This window comes from Canis lupus, chromosome 20 (genome assembly GCF_048164855.1).
Source record: "Canis lupus baileyi chromosome 20, mCanLup2.hap1, whole genome shotgun sequence".
Lineage (NCBI taxonomy): Eukaryota > Metazoa > Chordata > Mammalia > Carnivora > Canidae > Canis > Canis lupus.
The window spans coordinates 5,099,915-5,116,789 of NC_132857.1; the positions used below are offsets into that span (position 1 = coordinate 5,099,915).

Below are 16,875 nucleotides of genomic sequence, written 5' to 3' on the forward strand. Positions count from 1 at the left end.
AAACAGTTGATTAACACACATTTTGTATGTGATTCGTTTTATACACTGTATTCTTACAATAAAGTCAGCAAGACAAAAGAAAATGTTAAGAAAGTCATGGGGGGAGGGGGTGCCTGTCTGGCTCAGCCAATAGAGCGCGCAACTCTTGATCTTGAGGTTGTGAGTTGGAGACCCGCGTTGGGTGGAGAGATTACTTAAAAATAAAACCTAAAAAAAATAAAATAAAATAAAATAATAAAATTAAATTAAATCAAATTAAAATAAAACCTTAAAAAAAGAGAGAGAAAAGAAAGTCATAAGACAATGACATTTGAAAAATTGCATCTAAATGGACCCGCACAGTTCACACCCATGCTGTTCTATATAATAATCCCCATATTAGCGAGCAGATTTTAAACACCACTCTGAAAAGATACGTGAGTACTAATTCTTCCATTTTCAGTGCCAAATATTGTGATTTAACTTTTCTTCCTTCTTTCCTTCCTCGTGGGATTCCTATGAACTGATGCTTTGTGTTCAGTCGCCTTACTGGTATTCTGGTGGTTGATGTAAAGAGTGACGGATCAAACCAAAAGAACCATTATTTGACTCTTTTTTCTATTTAGGGTTTATGTTGCTGAATCTCTCATTTCCAGTGCTGGAGAAGGACTGTTTTCAAAGGTAGCGGTGGGACCTAATACTGTTATGTCTTTTTATAACGGAGTCCGAATCACACACCAAGAGGTGAGTGGGGTGGAGGTGGAAAATGGATTGGTTAAAGGGCTCGGTTTCAAACACTCTTCATTTTCCTGTTAGCCCCTTTACTTTCATATTCACTAGAAGTATGAAGAATAAAGTCTTTTTTTGTAACATTGATGGGATAATGTCTTATCGCAGTCTTTGCTGTAGCAAAAATACCATACACTGGGTGGCTTAGTTGGTTAAGCATCTGCCTTGGGCTCAGGTCATGATCCCGGGGTCCTGGGATCGAGTCCTGCATTGGGAAGCCCTGCTCTGCAAGGAATCTGCGTCTCCCCCTCCTCTGCCCCTCCCCACCCCCATTTGTGTTCTGTCTCTCTCTCTCAAATAAATATATAAAATCTTAAAAATACACTGGGTGACGTATAAGCAACAGAAATTTATTTCTCACAGTTCTGGAGGCTGGAAGTTCAAGATCAGTGTATCAGCAGAATTGGTATCTGGTCAGAAACCGCTTCCCGGTTCATAAAGGGCTCTCTTCTCATTGCAGCCTCACGTGGCCGGAGGAACAGGGGAACTCTCTGGGGTCTCTTTTAGGTTTCACAGCTATCTTATAGAGAATGGGAGGCACCCGTCAACGAGACAGCAATTGCTTTGTACTGTCTACACCCAGTGTCTGAAAAAAATGGAGATCCAACTGGACTCTGTCAGTAATTAATTTATGACCTTGCACAGGGTGCTTCCTAAGAAGGCCTCCTACTTCTGTTTGTGCAAAAGTCCTACAGTAGCCTACATCCAGCCAGGAAGGCTTCTATTGCCAAAAAAAAAAAGCTAAAAATAAAAAGCTAAGAATCATCACCTCTTGCCTTTAAAATACAATCTTTGTTATGTTTTCCAGAATTCATAGGTGTTTTTTGTTTTCGCTTCTTCGCGTCACAATTACCTTCCTGACACGTCCGCTTGAGGACAAGAAGGCCGCCGCTTGAGCCTGGCTTGTAGTCTCCATCTGGGCTCACTTGCATTATGCGTATGGGACCTGGGCGTGTTGCTCATATCCCTCAGTCAGGTCCCCCCCTTTTCACTTACTGCAAAGGGATGCTAAGGGGGAAATGCCGTGAAACAATGCAGTTTTTGCCCCTTCAGGGGCATCGTACAGACAGAGATGGCTTGGCACCCAAACTCAGTACCCCCTGGTGACTGCCAGGCCTCGGGTTGGCCACCTGGCAGTCCGGTTCAGCGTATGCAAGGTGGCTCAGACTATTGCCACGCAGTCTATTAATTCTAATATTTTACAGAAGACAAAACAGAAGCCCAGAACGGGTGAGCCACTTGTCCAAGGTCACAAATACAGGAACTAGCAGCGTACAAGCAGGATTCCAAGTAGCAGAATCGGGCTCGGGGTGAAACTCCTGCTGTGCTGTGCTGTGGACGTGAATGAGGCACCGTCTTTGCCCTCATGGCATTTAGATCTCATTGGGGAGGGACGCCTGGGTGGTGCAGTCAGCCGGACTCCTGTTTGGTGCAGGTCCTGATCTCAGGGTTGTGGGATCGAGCCCTGCATCAGGCTCAGTAGGGAGTCTGCTGGAGACCCTCTCTCTCCTTCTCCCTTTGCCTCTCCCCACCCCCGCTCTCTAACGTAATAAATAAATCTTTAGATCCTGTAAGGATATAATAAAAACACACAGCTAACGGCAACATAAGGTAGATGGCACCAAGTGCCAAACATCAGTATCCTATGACAGGCCTGGGATATTAAGACCCAAGAAGATTTTTTTTCACTCCCACCCCTGCTGTATCCCTTGCACCTAGAACAGTGCCTGGAGTATGATAGGCACTCAGCAAATATTTGTTGAATGAATATCAGATACAAGTAAGAGCATCGTTTTCATTTAGGGACAGGAGAGGCAGCTTACCTCTGGGAGTCAACAGTTCTATATAAAAGTGTGATCCGAAAAAAAAATAATAATAATAATAAAATAAATAAATTTTAAAAATAAATAAATAAATAAAAATAAAAGTGTGATCTGAAAAAAATAATAAAATAAATAAATAATAGTAAATAAAAATAGTAAATAAATGAATGAATGAATGAATGAATGAATGAATAAATAAATAAATAAATAAATAAATAAATAAATAAATAAATAAAAATAAAAGTGTGATCCGAGGGGCACCCAGGTGGCTCAGTCGGGTAAGCACCCGGCTCTTGGTTCCAGCTGAGGTCGGGATCTTAGGGTCGTGGGATTGAGGACCCAGTGGGACTCTGTGCTCAGTGCAGGGTTGGCCCGTCCCTCTCCCTCTGCTCTTCCCTCTGCGCTCTCTCTCTCTCTAAAATAATAAATACAATCTTTAAAGAAATTGTTTTTAATGTAATCCTGCTTGCTCCAAAAAACTGCTCTGCTGACATCACCAGATCCTGGGGTGTGGGCTGGAGTGGGCAAGTGGTTTGGAGAAGGGAAGCCTGTTAGCGCACTGCAGAGTCCCATTGTAGCCAAGAAAGCGCAGTGGTAACTGGTGACGCTGTGGCCTGGTTCCCGTTGATGTTCTTATTTTTGTTTTTCTGTTGCCTCGTCTTCTTCACAAAGGGAGGGGGGTCAAAGGGATTTGGGGGTTGATCTGAGGAGCAGCTACAACCACAGGAGGCAGGAGCACCCCACAGGCTCCCCTGATGCCGGGCAGCGCTTGGATGGGGCAGCAAGAGAGGGGATGACAGCCCTGGCACAGGGGCCACCATCCAGAGCAAGAGGGGGGCAGGGAGCTCCCAGGAAAGAGAGGGCGCTTGTGCATCTGAGGGGACCATCCTACAGTGAGGAGTCTCTGGCCCAGAGTGCTCCAAAGGACAGAGGCAGCCTGGGGCCTTTCTGGCTCTGGGCTGTATCTAACCTGCTAGCAGATGTGCCGTCAGGTGTCCCGGGGAAAGCAGGCCCTAAGTGGCTGACACTCTGCTTGCTTTGGACTATTTTATTTTTTTTTATTACTTTTTTTTCAAAGATTGTATTTATTTATTCATGAGACTCACAGAGAGAGGCAGAGACACAGGCAGAGGGAGAAGCAGGCTCCATGCAGGGAGCCTGACATGGGACTCGATCCCGGGACCCCAGGGTCACGCCTTGAACCAAAGGCAGATGCTCAACCGCTGAACCTTCTGGGCATTCCTGTTTGGACTATTTAAAAAAACAATCAGGGGATCCCTGGGTGGCTCAGCGGTTTAGCGCCTGCCTTCGGCCCAAGGCGCAGTCCTGGAGTCCCGGGATCGAGTCCCACGTCAGGCTCCCGGCATGGAGCCTGCTTCTCCCTCCTCCTGTGTCTCTGCCTCTCTCTCTGTCTCTCTATGTCTATCATAAAATAAATAAATAAATAAAGGGATCCCTGGGTAGCGCAGTGGTTTAGCGCCTGCCTTTGGCCCAGGGCGCGATCCTGGAGACCCGGGATCGAATCCCACGTTGGGCTCCCGGTACATGGAGCCTGCTTCTCCCTCTGCCTATGTCTCTGCCTCTCTCTGTGTGTGACTATCATAAATAAATAAATAAATAAATAAATAAATAAATAAATAAATAAATAAAACTTTAAAAAGAAGACTAATAGTTAAAAAAAATAAAAATAAAAAAATAAAAAAACAGACGTGTAAACATTTGAGTTTGGTGTTGGAGGGCTTTCGAGGTGACAGGCCTTAGCCTGAAGAAAGAAACAACCTAGGGCTACCTGGTTATATTTTCGTGTGTCTTTGTAAGAGACTCTAAGTCCTTCATTTCATGTGAGGGGAGCTGAACTCCGTACCTAACACGTGGAGCTGGCTGGTGCTCCCCCACCTGGCTCTCACCATCGACGGCCAGAGGGCTGCCGTGGGTTTTTTTCATGTACGTGAAATGGAAGGATAAATGAGTTCGTACTGCTGGTGTTCTCTGAGGTGTGGGGAGAAGGGCCCCCTCTCATGTTTGCTTTCTCGTGTTCTGCAGGTTGACAACAGGGACTGGGCCCTTAATGGAAACACCCTCTCCCTCGATGAAGAAACGGTCATTGATGTGCCTGAGCCCTACAACCACGTGTCCAAGTACTGTGCCTCCTTGGGACACAAGGCAAATCACTCCTTCACTCCTAACTGCATCTACGACATGTGAGTATGACACCGAGCTGCCCAGGCCGGACCTGGGCCCCAACCGCCCGGGCCCTGCGACTGGGGAGGGCATGTCAAAGCTGTGATCCAGCACCCAGGATGGCCACTCGCTCCGAGTCCCCGAGGCTCCTCTCCCCGGGGGCTTCACAGTTATGACCTGAGACTCAAGAATCCCAACAGCCCCTTCTCTGGCCTTGGTAGGCTCACAGGTGCCAAAGGGCTTAGAAGAGTAGAAATGCTGTGGAAATAGGACCCTTTGTGGTTGCTGTGTCGTTGGTGCTTTTTTTGTCCTGGTCTCTGGAAAATGAAGGGTGGTGTTATTTGAAATATTAGAAAAACTAAAATTATTCTGCATGAGGGAGAAGAGTGAAGTGTTTTACGTGAAAGGAAGGAAGAAAATAAGATGCTAACCTAGAGCATGAGGTCTTGGTGTTGGAAAAGACCGATAAAATCAAGAGTCCCCATTACTCAACAATAAAGAGGAAAGAAATACTGTCCCATGCAACAGCGAGGACGAGCCTTGAAAACGTTACGCTGAGCGCAAGGCACCAACCGCCTAAGACCCCACGGTGTATGATCCCGTTGATAGGACTTGCCCGTCACCGTGGGATTCACAGAGACAGGGTACAGATCTGTGGTTTCCCCAGGGAAATGGGGCTGATGGCCAACAAGAATGGGGTTTCTTTTGAGGGTGGCGCAGTCTGCTAAAAACTAGGCAGTGGTGATGGTTGCCCACCTGAACCCCCCTGAACTGTCCACTTCCAGTGAGTGAATCCCAGGGTATATGAATCACATCTCGACAATGCGGTCATTTTAAAAAGTCCAGTAGTCCTACCTCCTAGAGTATGAGCCTCCCCTTCCAACTGCTCGCTGATCCCAAACTTGTTGTAAACCTCCATTGATGGGGAGCTTCCTGTTGTGCACGAAGGCAGCTATCGGGACAAACTGAAATAGATATCATGAAATTAGCTTTCGGGCTCTGATGGTTAAAGTGTTCTTTCCGTGGAGGGAGCCCAATGGCTTTCTCCGTAACGCCCCTAACATCCTGTGCCCCCGTTATTTCCCTACGCACTCTGCCAATCTGTCTTCAACACAGTGGCCCCACAAATATTTTAGGAGTTTTCATATATGTCCCCTGGATGGTCTCCTCCCAAAGTCCAGGATCTGTTCTTGAAGGGTACGGTTTGCATGCCTCGTCCCGTCGTCACCGATCCCCTTAGCTCAGCCCGAAAATGCCAGGCACCCCCAGGTGGCTGCGTGCAACCTTTTCTGCTTGGTTGCAGCCTGCCGTCCCTCCGTCTGTCGCTCGTTAACAGAAGCAGGATCAGATCGCGCACGGTGAATCTGTAGGAAAATGACCAGGCTGTGCATGTCCCTTCTCGCGTCCCTGAGACGCCTTGGAGATTGTTCGGGCAGTGAGTTGCTCTCCTCGGCAGCCGGCAGCAAGGACTGAAGCTACGACCTCTGTTTAAAGGGCAGGTCGAGATGGCAAAGGACATGTGTCGTGCCAAACGAGACCGACACTGGTCCTAACTCCAAGGCCTTCGTGGCCACCGTGAATTAGGCCAGAGCATCGTTCCAGGCTGCACGCAGCTGACCAACCACCCTTTATTTTATTTTAAGATTTTATTTATTTATTCATGAGAGGCAGAGAGAGAGAGACAGACGGAGACACAGGCAGAGGGAGAAGCAGGCTCCGTGCAGGGAGCCCGACGGGGGACTCGATCCCAAGTCTCCAGGATCACGCCCTGGGCCGAAGGCAGGTGCTGAGCCCCCTGAGCCTCCCGGGGATCCCCATTACCAACTACCCTTTAAAGCGGTGCTAACAGTGACAAACCTACTTAGACTACTCTTTTCAGCCAGATTAGTTCTATGATTTCATTGCAAGGATCTGTTTTTTTCTCACCAAAGAGAAGGGCGCACAAGGAGACGAGGGAGGGGAGCCGTCTGTGCAAAACCAAGTCCCTGCACCCCTCAGGGTTATTTCCTTCCAGCCCAATGCGAACAGTTAGTTATTGGGGAAAAATAGGAAGACTACCCTGAAAATACAGTAAAATGTAAAATTCAGATACCAAGTCATGGCATTCTTTTGCTTGGACCGTCATTGGTGTGATCATGCGCACTTGGACATCAGCCCAGCGATGTCCCCATAGAAGCTGCCGCCCGGCGCAAAATGCCGAGTGGGCGAGCAGACAGGGACTGCCGCCCCAGGTGTGACTGGACACGCGGACCTCGCAGCCACGGCGGCCAGGTGTTCCTAGTGGCCGTGCCCTAGGGCCACCGGGGAGAATGAGCACCTGAGATTGGGTTGTTTCTTTGCAGTCTGTCCTTTTTCTACTCTGAAGATAATGACGATAAGCAGGAAGCTGCCCGTAAAAGAGGATTATACCAGAAGCACAAGCAGGCTTCTACGGAATTTCGTCAGTATACGAGAAGATTAGCTACAGCTCCATTCAGGGGGATTATCTTTTAATGCAGTATTTTAATTTAGAGGGATCCCTGGGTGGCCCAGCGATTCAGCGCCTGCCTTCGGCCCAGGGCGTGACCCCGGGGTCCTGGGATCGAGTCCCACATTAGGCCCCCTGCATGGAGCCTGCTTCTCCCTCTGCCTGTGTCCCTGCCTCTCTCTCTCTCTGCGTCTCTCGTGGATAAATAAATAAAATCTTTTTTTAAATGTTTTTAATTTAGAGACAAAGAGTTGTGTTTTGTTTTGTTTTTTTAAGATTTTATTGATTCACGAGAGGCACAGAGAGAGGAAGAGGGAAAAGCTGGTTCCCTGCAAGGAACAGGACTCGATCCCAGGACCCCGGGATCACAGCGCGAGCCAAAGGTGGAGGCTCAACCACTGAGCCGCCCAGGCGCCCCCCAGAATTGTGATTTTTAATTAGGAATTCCCGAATCCCTGATTCGCGGATGTGTGTGATGGAGCAGCACAGCGTGAGGAGTCTGTGCGCATGCCCGCTCGCACGCACATGTGCACGCGTGGCCACTAGGAGAAACTGAGTCCTGGCTTCGTGCCAGGCACCGTGTGAGGTGCTTCACCTGTGGGGCCCTGTCTCTCCCAGTGACACCTCTTCCACGACTGGGATTGCTCGGATTGTCGTGAACCTGCAGGTGAGGAAAGTGGGATTCGGGGAGACGGAAGTGAGCCTTCCCAGACGGGGCGGTCATAGTGCGTGGATCCGGGGTTCACACCAGAGTCTCTGATCCCAAGTCACGTGTCCTTTCCAGGCAAGATGACACCCAAGTGAGGTGGACACAGACGCCCCCTGGGGTGCGGGCAAGCTTGTTTGGTCCTTTGTCCTTAAGCCACAGACACGCTCCTCCCCCACCACCAACAGTAGGAACCAGCCATGTACTCACTGTCACGGCCCATGTGCCGATCTAACTCAGGGCCTGGAAACTTCTCCTGCAGCGTCTCAATGTCCTTTGCTCAAAATGTGACTTTATAAATGAATGAGATTGACTTGATCAGATGCATATAGAGATAAAGCGAATTTCTTTCTGGCCATGCCTTACACGGGCCCGTTTGGGGGTTCAGAAGCTGGCAGGTGAGCTAAAGCCATTGTTCCTCATTTATCTGCTATTCTCCGGGCAGGGGTTGTAGGGGGGAGCCAGGCCGGGAGCCTCTGGCGGAGGAACAGGCCTAGCGCCAGCCCTGCCTCGGGTTCCAGGGTGCTGTGGCTGCTCCCTTCGCAAGGTGCTTCACAGGGAAATATTTAAAAAGCAGGTTGGCAGAGAGGTTAGGTCTAGGCTTCGCTCCTGGAAAGGAATCTTCATCTACTTTTATGCCAGAGGATGATAAATGCTTCCTCTGTGGGTATAGGGCAGAGCACAGAGTTCTTTGCTTTTGAAAATCCAGGGGGCTCTTCCTTCAACCTCCCAAAGCGCCCTGGTGAAGCCGTGCCCACAGGTGCAGCCCGGTGACCCGACGCTGCGGGCCAGAGGAGCTGGAGTGTGGACCGGCTCCGCTGGATCCAGTCGCTCACGAGGCATAGGTTTCTGTTGTTGCCCGTGCCCGTGGGATCCTAAATACAGAGTGCCCTGTATGGTCAACGAGGCAGGGGGCACAGTGCGTATGAATCACCCACAGGTGCTGAAGGGCAGGCCCCAAGCCAGCAGGTGTGGGGGGGGCCGACCTGCGCCTCGATGGGCAGCGCCCAGGTGGAGCTGGTGCTGGCCCCCCTGCAGGCCGCCCTGGATGTGGTGGACGGTGGCGCCCCGGGAAGGGCTCCCGGTGATCCCTCCCCCTCCCCTCCCCCCCCACCCCCGGGCTTTGCCTCTAAGCTCCCTGAGACCCTGCAGTGACCGTGCGCTCTCCATGTCTAGGTTTGTGCACCCTCGTTTCGGGCCCATCAAGTGCATCCGCACACTCCGAGCCGTGGAGGCGGACGAGGAGCTCACGGTTGCCTACGGCTATGACCACAGCCCCCCGGGGAAGAGCGGGCCTGAAGCCCCCGAGTGGTACCAGGTGGAGCTGAAGGCCTTCCAGGCCACCCAGCAGAAGTGAAAGGCTCCGCCCTGGGCTTTGGAGACCCCGACTAGAAACTCGGATCTATGCACTACGTTTTCCGACAACGGGACAACCAGGGACTGCTCGTGCTGTGACATCACATCCTCTCACTCTGCGTTAGCAACGACTTTCTCTCGCATACTAACTAGGTTTGACTGTATTACTCATGCCAGATTTAAAATTAGCTAGCCTCGCAGCAGCGTCCTACCGAGAGGTATTGTCGAACACTTGACACAGACGGCGTGATGTTCTTGGGTGGTTCAAGTCTAAATCTGTACCACGCTCAGATGCCAAATGATTAGACTGAAAAAAAAAAAAGGGAAAGGGGGCTTTTCGGTCATTTTTTAGCCGTGGTTTTTCCACGGTGTTCTTTCCCTACGGTCGACGTAAAGTGTGTTTTCACACTTTCGTACACGCCGTACGGAGGGTAGAGAATTACTACATTTTTATTCTCTAAATGTAGTATAATTCGCCTTTTAACCTTTGATCTGTATCTTGCAATAGAATGGCTTCGTTTTTTTTTTTTCCCCCAGCGAACAGAACCCCACTTTTCAACCCATTTCACCCCTCGGTCCCATTCTCTTAGATCTGTCTTTTACAAGAGAAGAAAAACTTCCAAATGGATTTCGTGTCCGTGCCAGTGTGTAGGTCTCTCTGGCTCTTTCTATGATCATTGTTTCATTATTATGTCCTAATATAAAGAACTGGCTCATAGGGCCGGGGTATTATTATAGAACTATTATTCTCGCATGTAAACAAAGATACCTTTGCTTTAAGATGTGAGAAGAGATGAATTTACTTTGCGTGCATTAAGTTATGGGAGAGTTGTAATATATACTTTTAAGAAAGGAGAGAAGGAAATTAGTATTTCTAAGCAGTAACCGTGGCAATTTTGCAATATCTTCAATTAGTGCTAGTAATTTCTTCTCCTCGGGTACACACTAAATGTACATAACCTAGAGCAGTCTGGCTTGTGGCGCAGTGCATTGAATTCAAAAGTCAAATCGCAAACTAGGATTCTAACGCAGAATTGAAAAGTTGGGGTTGGGGGGGTTAATCGCTACTGTTAGGAGAGACATACCGATCACTAGGTGCAAACCAAACCTTACCGCTGCCAACTCTTCATTATTGTAATCTCAAAGCACTAACCTGCTTCAAGGCCTCGTGAATTAAGAGCAACACCTGTGTAGTTTGCAAGCAACGGTGTCAATAGCATTTCAGCCCTTTTGCAAGCCATGTGTAATCACAACTGCAAAAATCAGGAGAAAACCCGTTTTTTTAGTTTAGCTAGTTAGGTGTGTGACGTATCTGGGATTGCTCTGAACGGAGTCTGAGAGTCTGGGGCTTCTGTAAGCGCCCTCCCCACGTGCCGTGGCCATGTCTTCTTCCGATGCCTTGACAAGGCCGCCGGGAGCTGTGGACAGAGCCAGTTGCTCCCACCCGCAGCTGCCAGGGGTGGCACCTGTCGCCCGAGCCACTTGGGTCTTGAAAGCGAGAGCCTCCCAAGCCGCGGCCGCCGGGGAGCTCTGGCCAAGCGGGGATCGCTTGCTGGGAGCGAGACCAGTAAGGAAACGGGCAGGCAGGAAGTTTGCTGGTTCTGGGCAGGTACACGTCGATCTTCGGAAGACTTTAACCAAAGTGCTTGATCCGGGGCTGCCCCGCTCAGGTGGCCCCTGGGCCCACAGGGCCGCCCTGGAGACCGGGACGGTCTTCCCTCCTTTGCAGGCCCAGGCTTCCCGGAGCCCCTGTCTTCAGCAGCGACCGCCGCACAAGGCCAGGCCAAGGGGTGCAGCCGGGGGGCGGGGGGAGCCCATGGTTCCCACGTGGGGAGTTGTCAGGGCTGCAGGGGGCACCGGGCGGGGTGTGCGATGGCCGCGCAGCAGGACAGGAGGGCCTCATTCTGGAGAGAGAGACGGTCCGTGAACTGTGACGGCGGCCCGGCGGGGCTCGGCTGCTGGCGGGGCTTCCGGTCAAGCGCGTCCCAAGGCGAGCGGCTGAGCGTCTTCAGGAGCAGGACGGCTTCCGGTGGCCCCAGGCCCTTGGCTCGTGAGGCCGGGGCAGGTGGCGCTGCCCCAGCGGCGGGGATGTTCCTGCCGAGGCTGCGGTGGGGGGTGACTTCCGTCCCGGGGGGTCGCTCTGATCACCCCACTCGGATGGAATCCATCCGCCTTTCCTTCTTGTCTTTCTTTGGCTACAAGGGATCTAAGAGTTGTAGGTAGGAGTGAACCAGCCGGTGCGTCTGCAGGTTAGACGGTGAAGGACGGCTCTCGGTCTGAACCCCAGCAGTGTGTGTGACCTTCAGACAAGTCAGAGGAGACAGCCCCCCTGCCCCCGCCTCTCTGTTTGTGCCTTCTGGGCTTTTCTTTCTCCCGCCCCATCTCTCTGTCCTCTCCCTCTGGGGGTGACAATGCTGACGTCGTGATGCCCTCCGCCCCCTCCGTCCCTGGCCTGTGTGGCTCTCCTCCCCATGTGGACTCGTGCCTCCACCCTGTGTCCCCCCTCACACACTCCCGGGTGGAAGGCCTTGTCACAGACAGGACCCCGGGGTGGGGAGGGGGGACCCCGAGAGTCCCCGCATCCCGCAGGTAGGTCAGGACATCGAGGGGCCCGTGAGGTATCGTGGCGAGGAGGGAAGGGCCTTGTTCACCCTCGCCCGGCAGGGAAGGCCTCGGGGTGTCTCATGTGACAGCAGCTTTACGTGGTGGCGGAAGGGAAGGGGTCACGAGCCTGGTGACCTGAGCAAGGGCCCTGTGGTAGGGAGTGGAGAGGGAATGGCTGCCCAGGCCAGCCCTGCGAGCCTCGATCTTTCCTGAGCAGCTGCCCTGCGACAACACGTTAGCTCGAGTTAGGGTCGGGAAGGGGAAGTCCTCCATGGGAGCGTGTCCCCATAGGGACCCTCGGGTGGCTTCTGGGCAGCGAGGGGGAGAGGCCCGCGTTCCTGCCGCAGAGCAGGACGTGGGGAGGCCTGACGTGAAGAGGCCAAGGCGGGGGCCTGAGGTGCGCGGTGGCTGTTCTTCCTTTAACCTTCCTCCTGGTCGCCCTAAGAAATGAGGCCGGAAATTCGTTTTTCAAGACCTCTTTGAACCCCATGGGGCGGGGGGGTGCTTGTGTTAAATGTACCTGCCCCCCGGGGGTTCTTCACACTTGAAAAAACCAATTTCCTGGTCACCCACAACCTAGAAGGGCCAACGCGGGGCCGGTATAACCACTGATGACATGGAACCATTAAAATGGCAGGAAGTGTGAGCAGTGAATTCAAGGGTTGGCTTCTCCGTGAGACAGTACGTGGCACTTTAGAAACTTTCCTTTAATACGTAAAATTTTAAGTCACTCACTGCAAAGTGCATTTAAGATCTTCCAAGAAGGTAGATGTTTCCGTTTCGCCTTGTTTTGAAAACCGTTGCCTCAAGTTTGTGTCTTACGAGTAGTGGTTTAGAACCCAGGCCTCTTTTTTCTTTAAAAAAAAAAAAGAAAAAAAAAAAAACAAGCAAAACTATGTTGCAAGACTGATCGTTGTGACGTTTCTTTGCCACAGATCAAAGGTTCGCAAAATAATCTTGAATTTACATCTACTTGAGGTCCCTTGACTCGGTGGTTTTCTCTTTGACCTTTCCCTTCTGGAATTCGGAGCCTTGGTGTCACTTTTTTTTTTTTTTTAATTTTAAAGATACTAAATTCTACTAGTTTTGTTTTGCCAAATGTGTGCATACATATTCAAAGCAATGAAACGATTTCAAGCCATACAAATACCACAGGGACGGAAACCCTTTTCACAAATTTTAATGTGTTTGTATGTAAATAGATGTTTGTATGAAATATTTTCATGGTAGAATGAATATATTTAAATGAAGTTGAATTATTCCAGTGCTATTTAAACAAATTAACGAAATTTTTGGTGAGAACTCTCTGAGTCTATTGAGATATACAATGCAAGATCAATTGTGATTTTTAAAAATCAAAAAGCCTACACATGACTCTGACTCACGGCAACTTCCGTGCGTTGTTGCACCTGACCCGGAGAGAGCTGGTAGGCTTCCCCAGTGCCTCAAGCCGCTTCCTGGTGTAAGTTAGGTGCTCGTGGAGGTGTGTCCACCTTTACGTGACATCACTCCGGCCTCCGAGGGCCCGCGAGTGAATCAGAGGCATTAGAGACACTGGTGCAGTTATCCAGAGCACAATTTCTTTGCAGGGCAGCAGAATCAGAAGCCAGATGTGGCCGCGTGAACCCGGAGCTGGGTCTGCAGGCCGCCCTCCACCGCCACCCTACTGCCTAGCCACACGTGTCAGTGAGGCTGCCCTCAGTGGAGTTGGGGTTCAGACCCCGGGGTGGAACTTCACGGTCTTGCCAGCAGGCCCTGCCTCCTGACCTCCGCCTCACCCAGAGGAAGGGGGACGGCGCAGCTGGCAAGGGGCCCATTTCTCAGCACAGTCCATTTCCTGTCTCAGCTCTGGGAGACTATGCACCGAAGCACCAAACTTCCAACCAGAGAGAGACGTCCTCGGATAACGCAGATCCTTGCTTCCTCTGTCTGTGACTTTACACACTGTTGTTAGAAGTCGTTTTAATATCAAGACCAATCACATCTCTGGGACATACCTCCCAACTCTCCTGACTCTTACGTTACTAGAACACTCCTCTATAATGGTATGCAACTTGACTGGGTTGTTTTGGGGCTTTTGGGTTTTTTTGGGTTTTTTTTTTTTTGGTTTGATTTGGTTTGGTTTTTTTTTTCCCCTCTGCTTTGGTCCTGGATATAATGAAATGATAAATAATGACAAATTTTCACTGTGTATACTAGCAATATGTACACACATGCCAATGTATCTTAACATAGCGACTCGGTTACATTTTGGGTTACTATTAATTAACCTCAGTTCTTGTCTTGGGAAACCACAGGGATGTGTAATGCCTGCTTATCATTGAGGAAATTAGGTTCGTGGTCTGAGCTCCCTCCTTCAAAAGGTTTCCTCCTGGGTTTTCTATGTTCTCTTTTTATCCTGAAATGCATTTATTAGGTTGTGAGGTATGTTTAAGGATTGGAACCTAGGGGTGTGCTTTCAGCATTTATTGCAACCAAAAGTTAACCCCATCACAGTTAACAAAAGATTGGTCTTTCGTGGAATCTGAACTAAATCTATGAGCCTTATTCAATATCTATGATTCTATGATTTTTTTAAATTATGGGAAATTAATGAAAGATGTTTACATGAATAATGTTTGCCCTTACTGTGTTATGAATGAGTTTTTTGTAGTGTGTCTGGGTGCATGTGCAAGAAAGTAGGAAAAATGTTTCTGAAACAAAACTTGACAAATATTTGTAATGAAAAGTAAATTTAAAGATTGCTATAATTGCGCTATAGAAACAATGCAAGTATTAAACAAAATATACAATCATCTGTCGTTGTCTTCCTTTGGTCATTTAGGGCAGAAAGGCAGTGACTTTCTTTTTCTTTTTTTTTAGATTTTTTTTTTTTAAAGGTTTATCCATCTAAGAGAATGAGCGGGGCCGGGATGGGGGGGAGGGCAGGGGGGGAGGGAGAAGCAGACTCCCCCTGAGTGAGGAGCCTGGCTCAGGGGCTCCATCCCAGGACCCTGAGATCATAATCTGAGCAAAGGCGTCTAGACACTTAGCCAGCTTAGCCACCCGGGCGCCCCATTATGACATGTTTACCTATATGTTTAAATTACTAAGCAAGCTTTACATTTTGAGTTGTTTTAAAATGTTATTAGCTATTTACCATTTTCAAAGCAGGAGAAGAGAGGAGGTGTGAGGAGGGGAGGGGTCTGGGATGGCTGGGAGCTTTATATTTATTTAGCATGACTCCACATACACCTGTGAATCCAAAAGAATTATCAACATCAGCCCAAAGGGTCTAGTGGATTACATAAATGTTAAGGGTATTGAAGGTAAGTGAAGTGACCGGGGAAATAGCTGAAGGATGGGAAGCTTCAGCTCATGGTTTAAAGAAGATAATGGGAATTTTATTAAACGTGGTAGATTTTGGCAATCTTAGGACAGCTTTGAGCTGAGGACACCGGGACTCCTTTATTCCTTCCCAGATCACAGCTGACGTTCCCAAACTCACCCCTACCACGTTCCCAGATATGTAAAAATGGTACTTTGCGACCAGCTGCACCCCGTGCCCAGGGACCCAGAGTGGGGGATCCCAGGAAGCCAGGAGTTGCTAAGGGAGGCACATTTGGGCATCAAGCAGGGGAAGCATCCGTGGGACCTCCTGCTTTACCCTCCCTCCCTCCCTCCCTCCCTCCCTCAGTCTTTGATTTTTTTTTTAATTTTTATTTATTTATGATAGTCACAGAGAGAGAGAGAGAGGCAGAGACACAGGCAGAGGGAGAAGCAGGCTCCATGCACCGGGAGCCTGACGTGGGAATCGATCCCGGGTCTCCAGGATCGCGCCCTGGGCCAAAGGCAGGCGCCAAACCGCTGCGCCACCCAGGGATCCCTCAGTCTTTGATTTTATCACACTTCCTTCCATCCAAGGAAGGAAAGGGAAGCAAGGAAGATGACTAAATCCAAACTGACGCTGGATCGGCTTCATCACTTGGATGGGGACACATCCGTATGTGGATCTTTAAGGCAGAGTCTTACCTACCGACACACAATATTAGTATTCTTGCTCCCTGAGGGAGATAGAGGGGGGTGAGATTAAAATTTTAATGCAAATGGGGTAAGCCTGAGAAGCTACAGTCTCAAAAGCAAAGCATCTGGCAACTTTTCAGACCTCAAAACTGGTGTGGAGTCAAGGGGGGTAGGATAAGCTAAGGTGAGGAAGATTGAGACCAAATTATTTTATTTTTAAAGATTTTATTTATTCATGAGAGACGCACACAGAGAGGCAGAGACACAGGCAGAGGGAGAAGAGGGACCAGATACAGGACTCGATCCCAGGACCCCGGGATCATGCCCTGAGCCCAAGGGAGATGCTCAACCACTGAGCCACCCCGGTGCCCCAAGACCGAATTATTTTAGTCTCAGGAATCATCGCACATATGCCTCTCACTAAATCTCTGTCTTTAGGTTTTAATGTTCCAGACTGTTCCACTTCCTGGTTCATAATAAACTCGAAATTATTTCAGTGGCCATCTCCAGAGTTGGAGAAGTCATCCAGAAGGATTTTATGCTGTGCTCAACATTTTTTTCACGATTCTATTTAGAGAATCGTGGGGAAAAAAAAGAAGCACAAGAGGGAGGAGCTTCGGAGGCAGAGGGAGAAGCCCGCTCCAGGACTCCATCCTGGGACCCCGGGATCATGGCCTGAGCCGAAGCCATACACTAAATGACTGAGGCACCCAGCTGCCCCTGTGCCCGACGTCTGACTTCAGCTCAGCATCCAACTGCTGTGCGGTGGTTCAATAAGGAAGCTCTGCCCCAAAGCTATTTTAGAAAACAAGTATTGCCTTTGCCATAAAAGGATAGTGCTAACTCTGCAGCAATGTATTGGTGGTGGATGTTTTTCTTAACATTTTGTTGCTTTGTTGAAAACCTAAAGCCATGGTTTTGACATCAGAGCTTGCTTCTTATCGTGTACATGGAAAAAGATGAAAAAA

General features: G+C 49.5%; 1 protein-coding gene across 1 annotated transcript in view; it reads left to right on the forward strand.

Moving 5' to 3' along the window:
- The window catches only part of SETD7 (SET domain containing 7, histone lysine methyltransferase), a 47,932-nt gene extending 35,134 nt beyond the window's left edge, over positions 1-12,798 (forward strand). Inside the window, exons 6-8 of the mRNA XM_072788324.1 lie at positions 606-723; positions 4,635-4,792; positions 9,122-12,798. Of these exons, the coding sequence (XP_072644425.1) occupies positions 606-723; positions 4,635-4,792; positions 9,122-9,302 (457 nt within the window). The 3' untranslated portion in view covers positions 9,303-12,798. The remainder of the gene's footprint in view (positions 1-605; positions 724-4,634; positions 4,793-9,121) is intronic.
- The last annotated feature ends 4,077 nt before the right edge of the window (positions 12,799-16,875 follow it).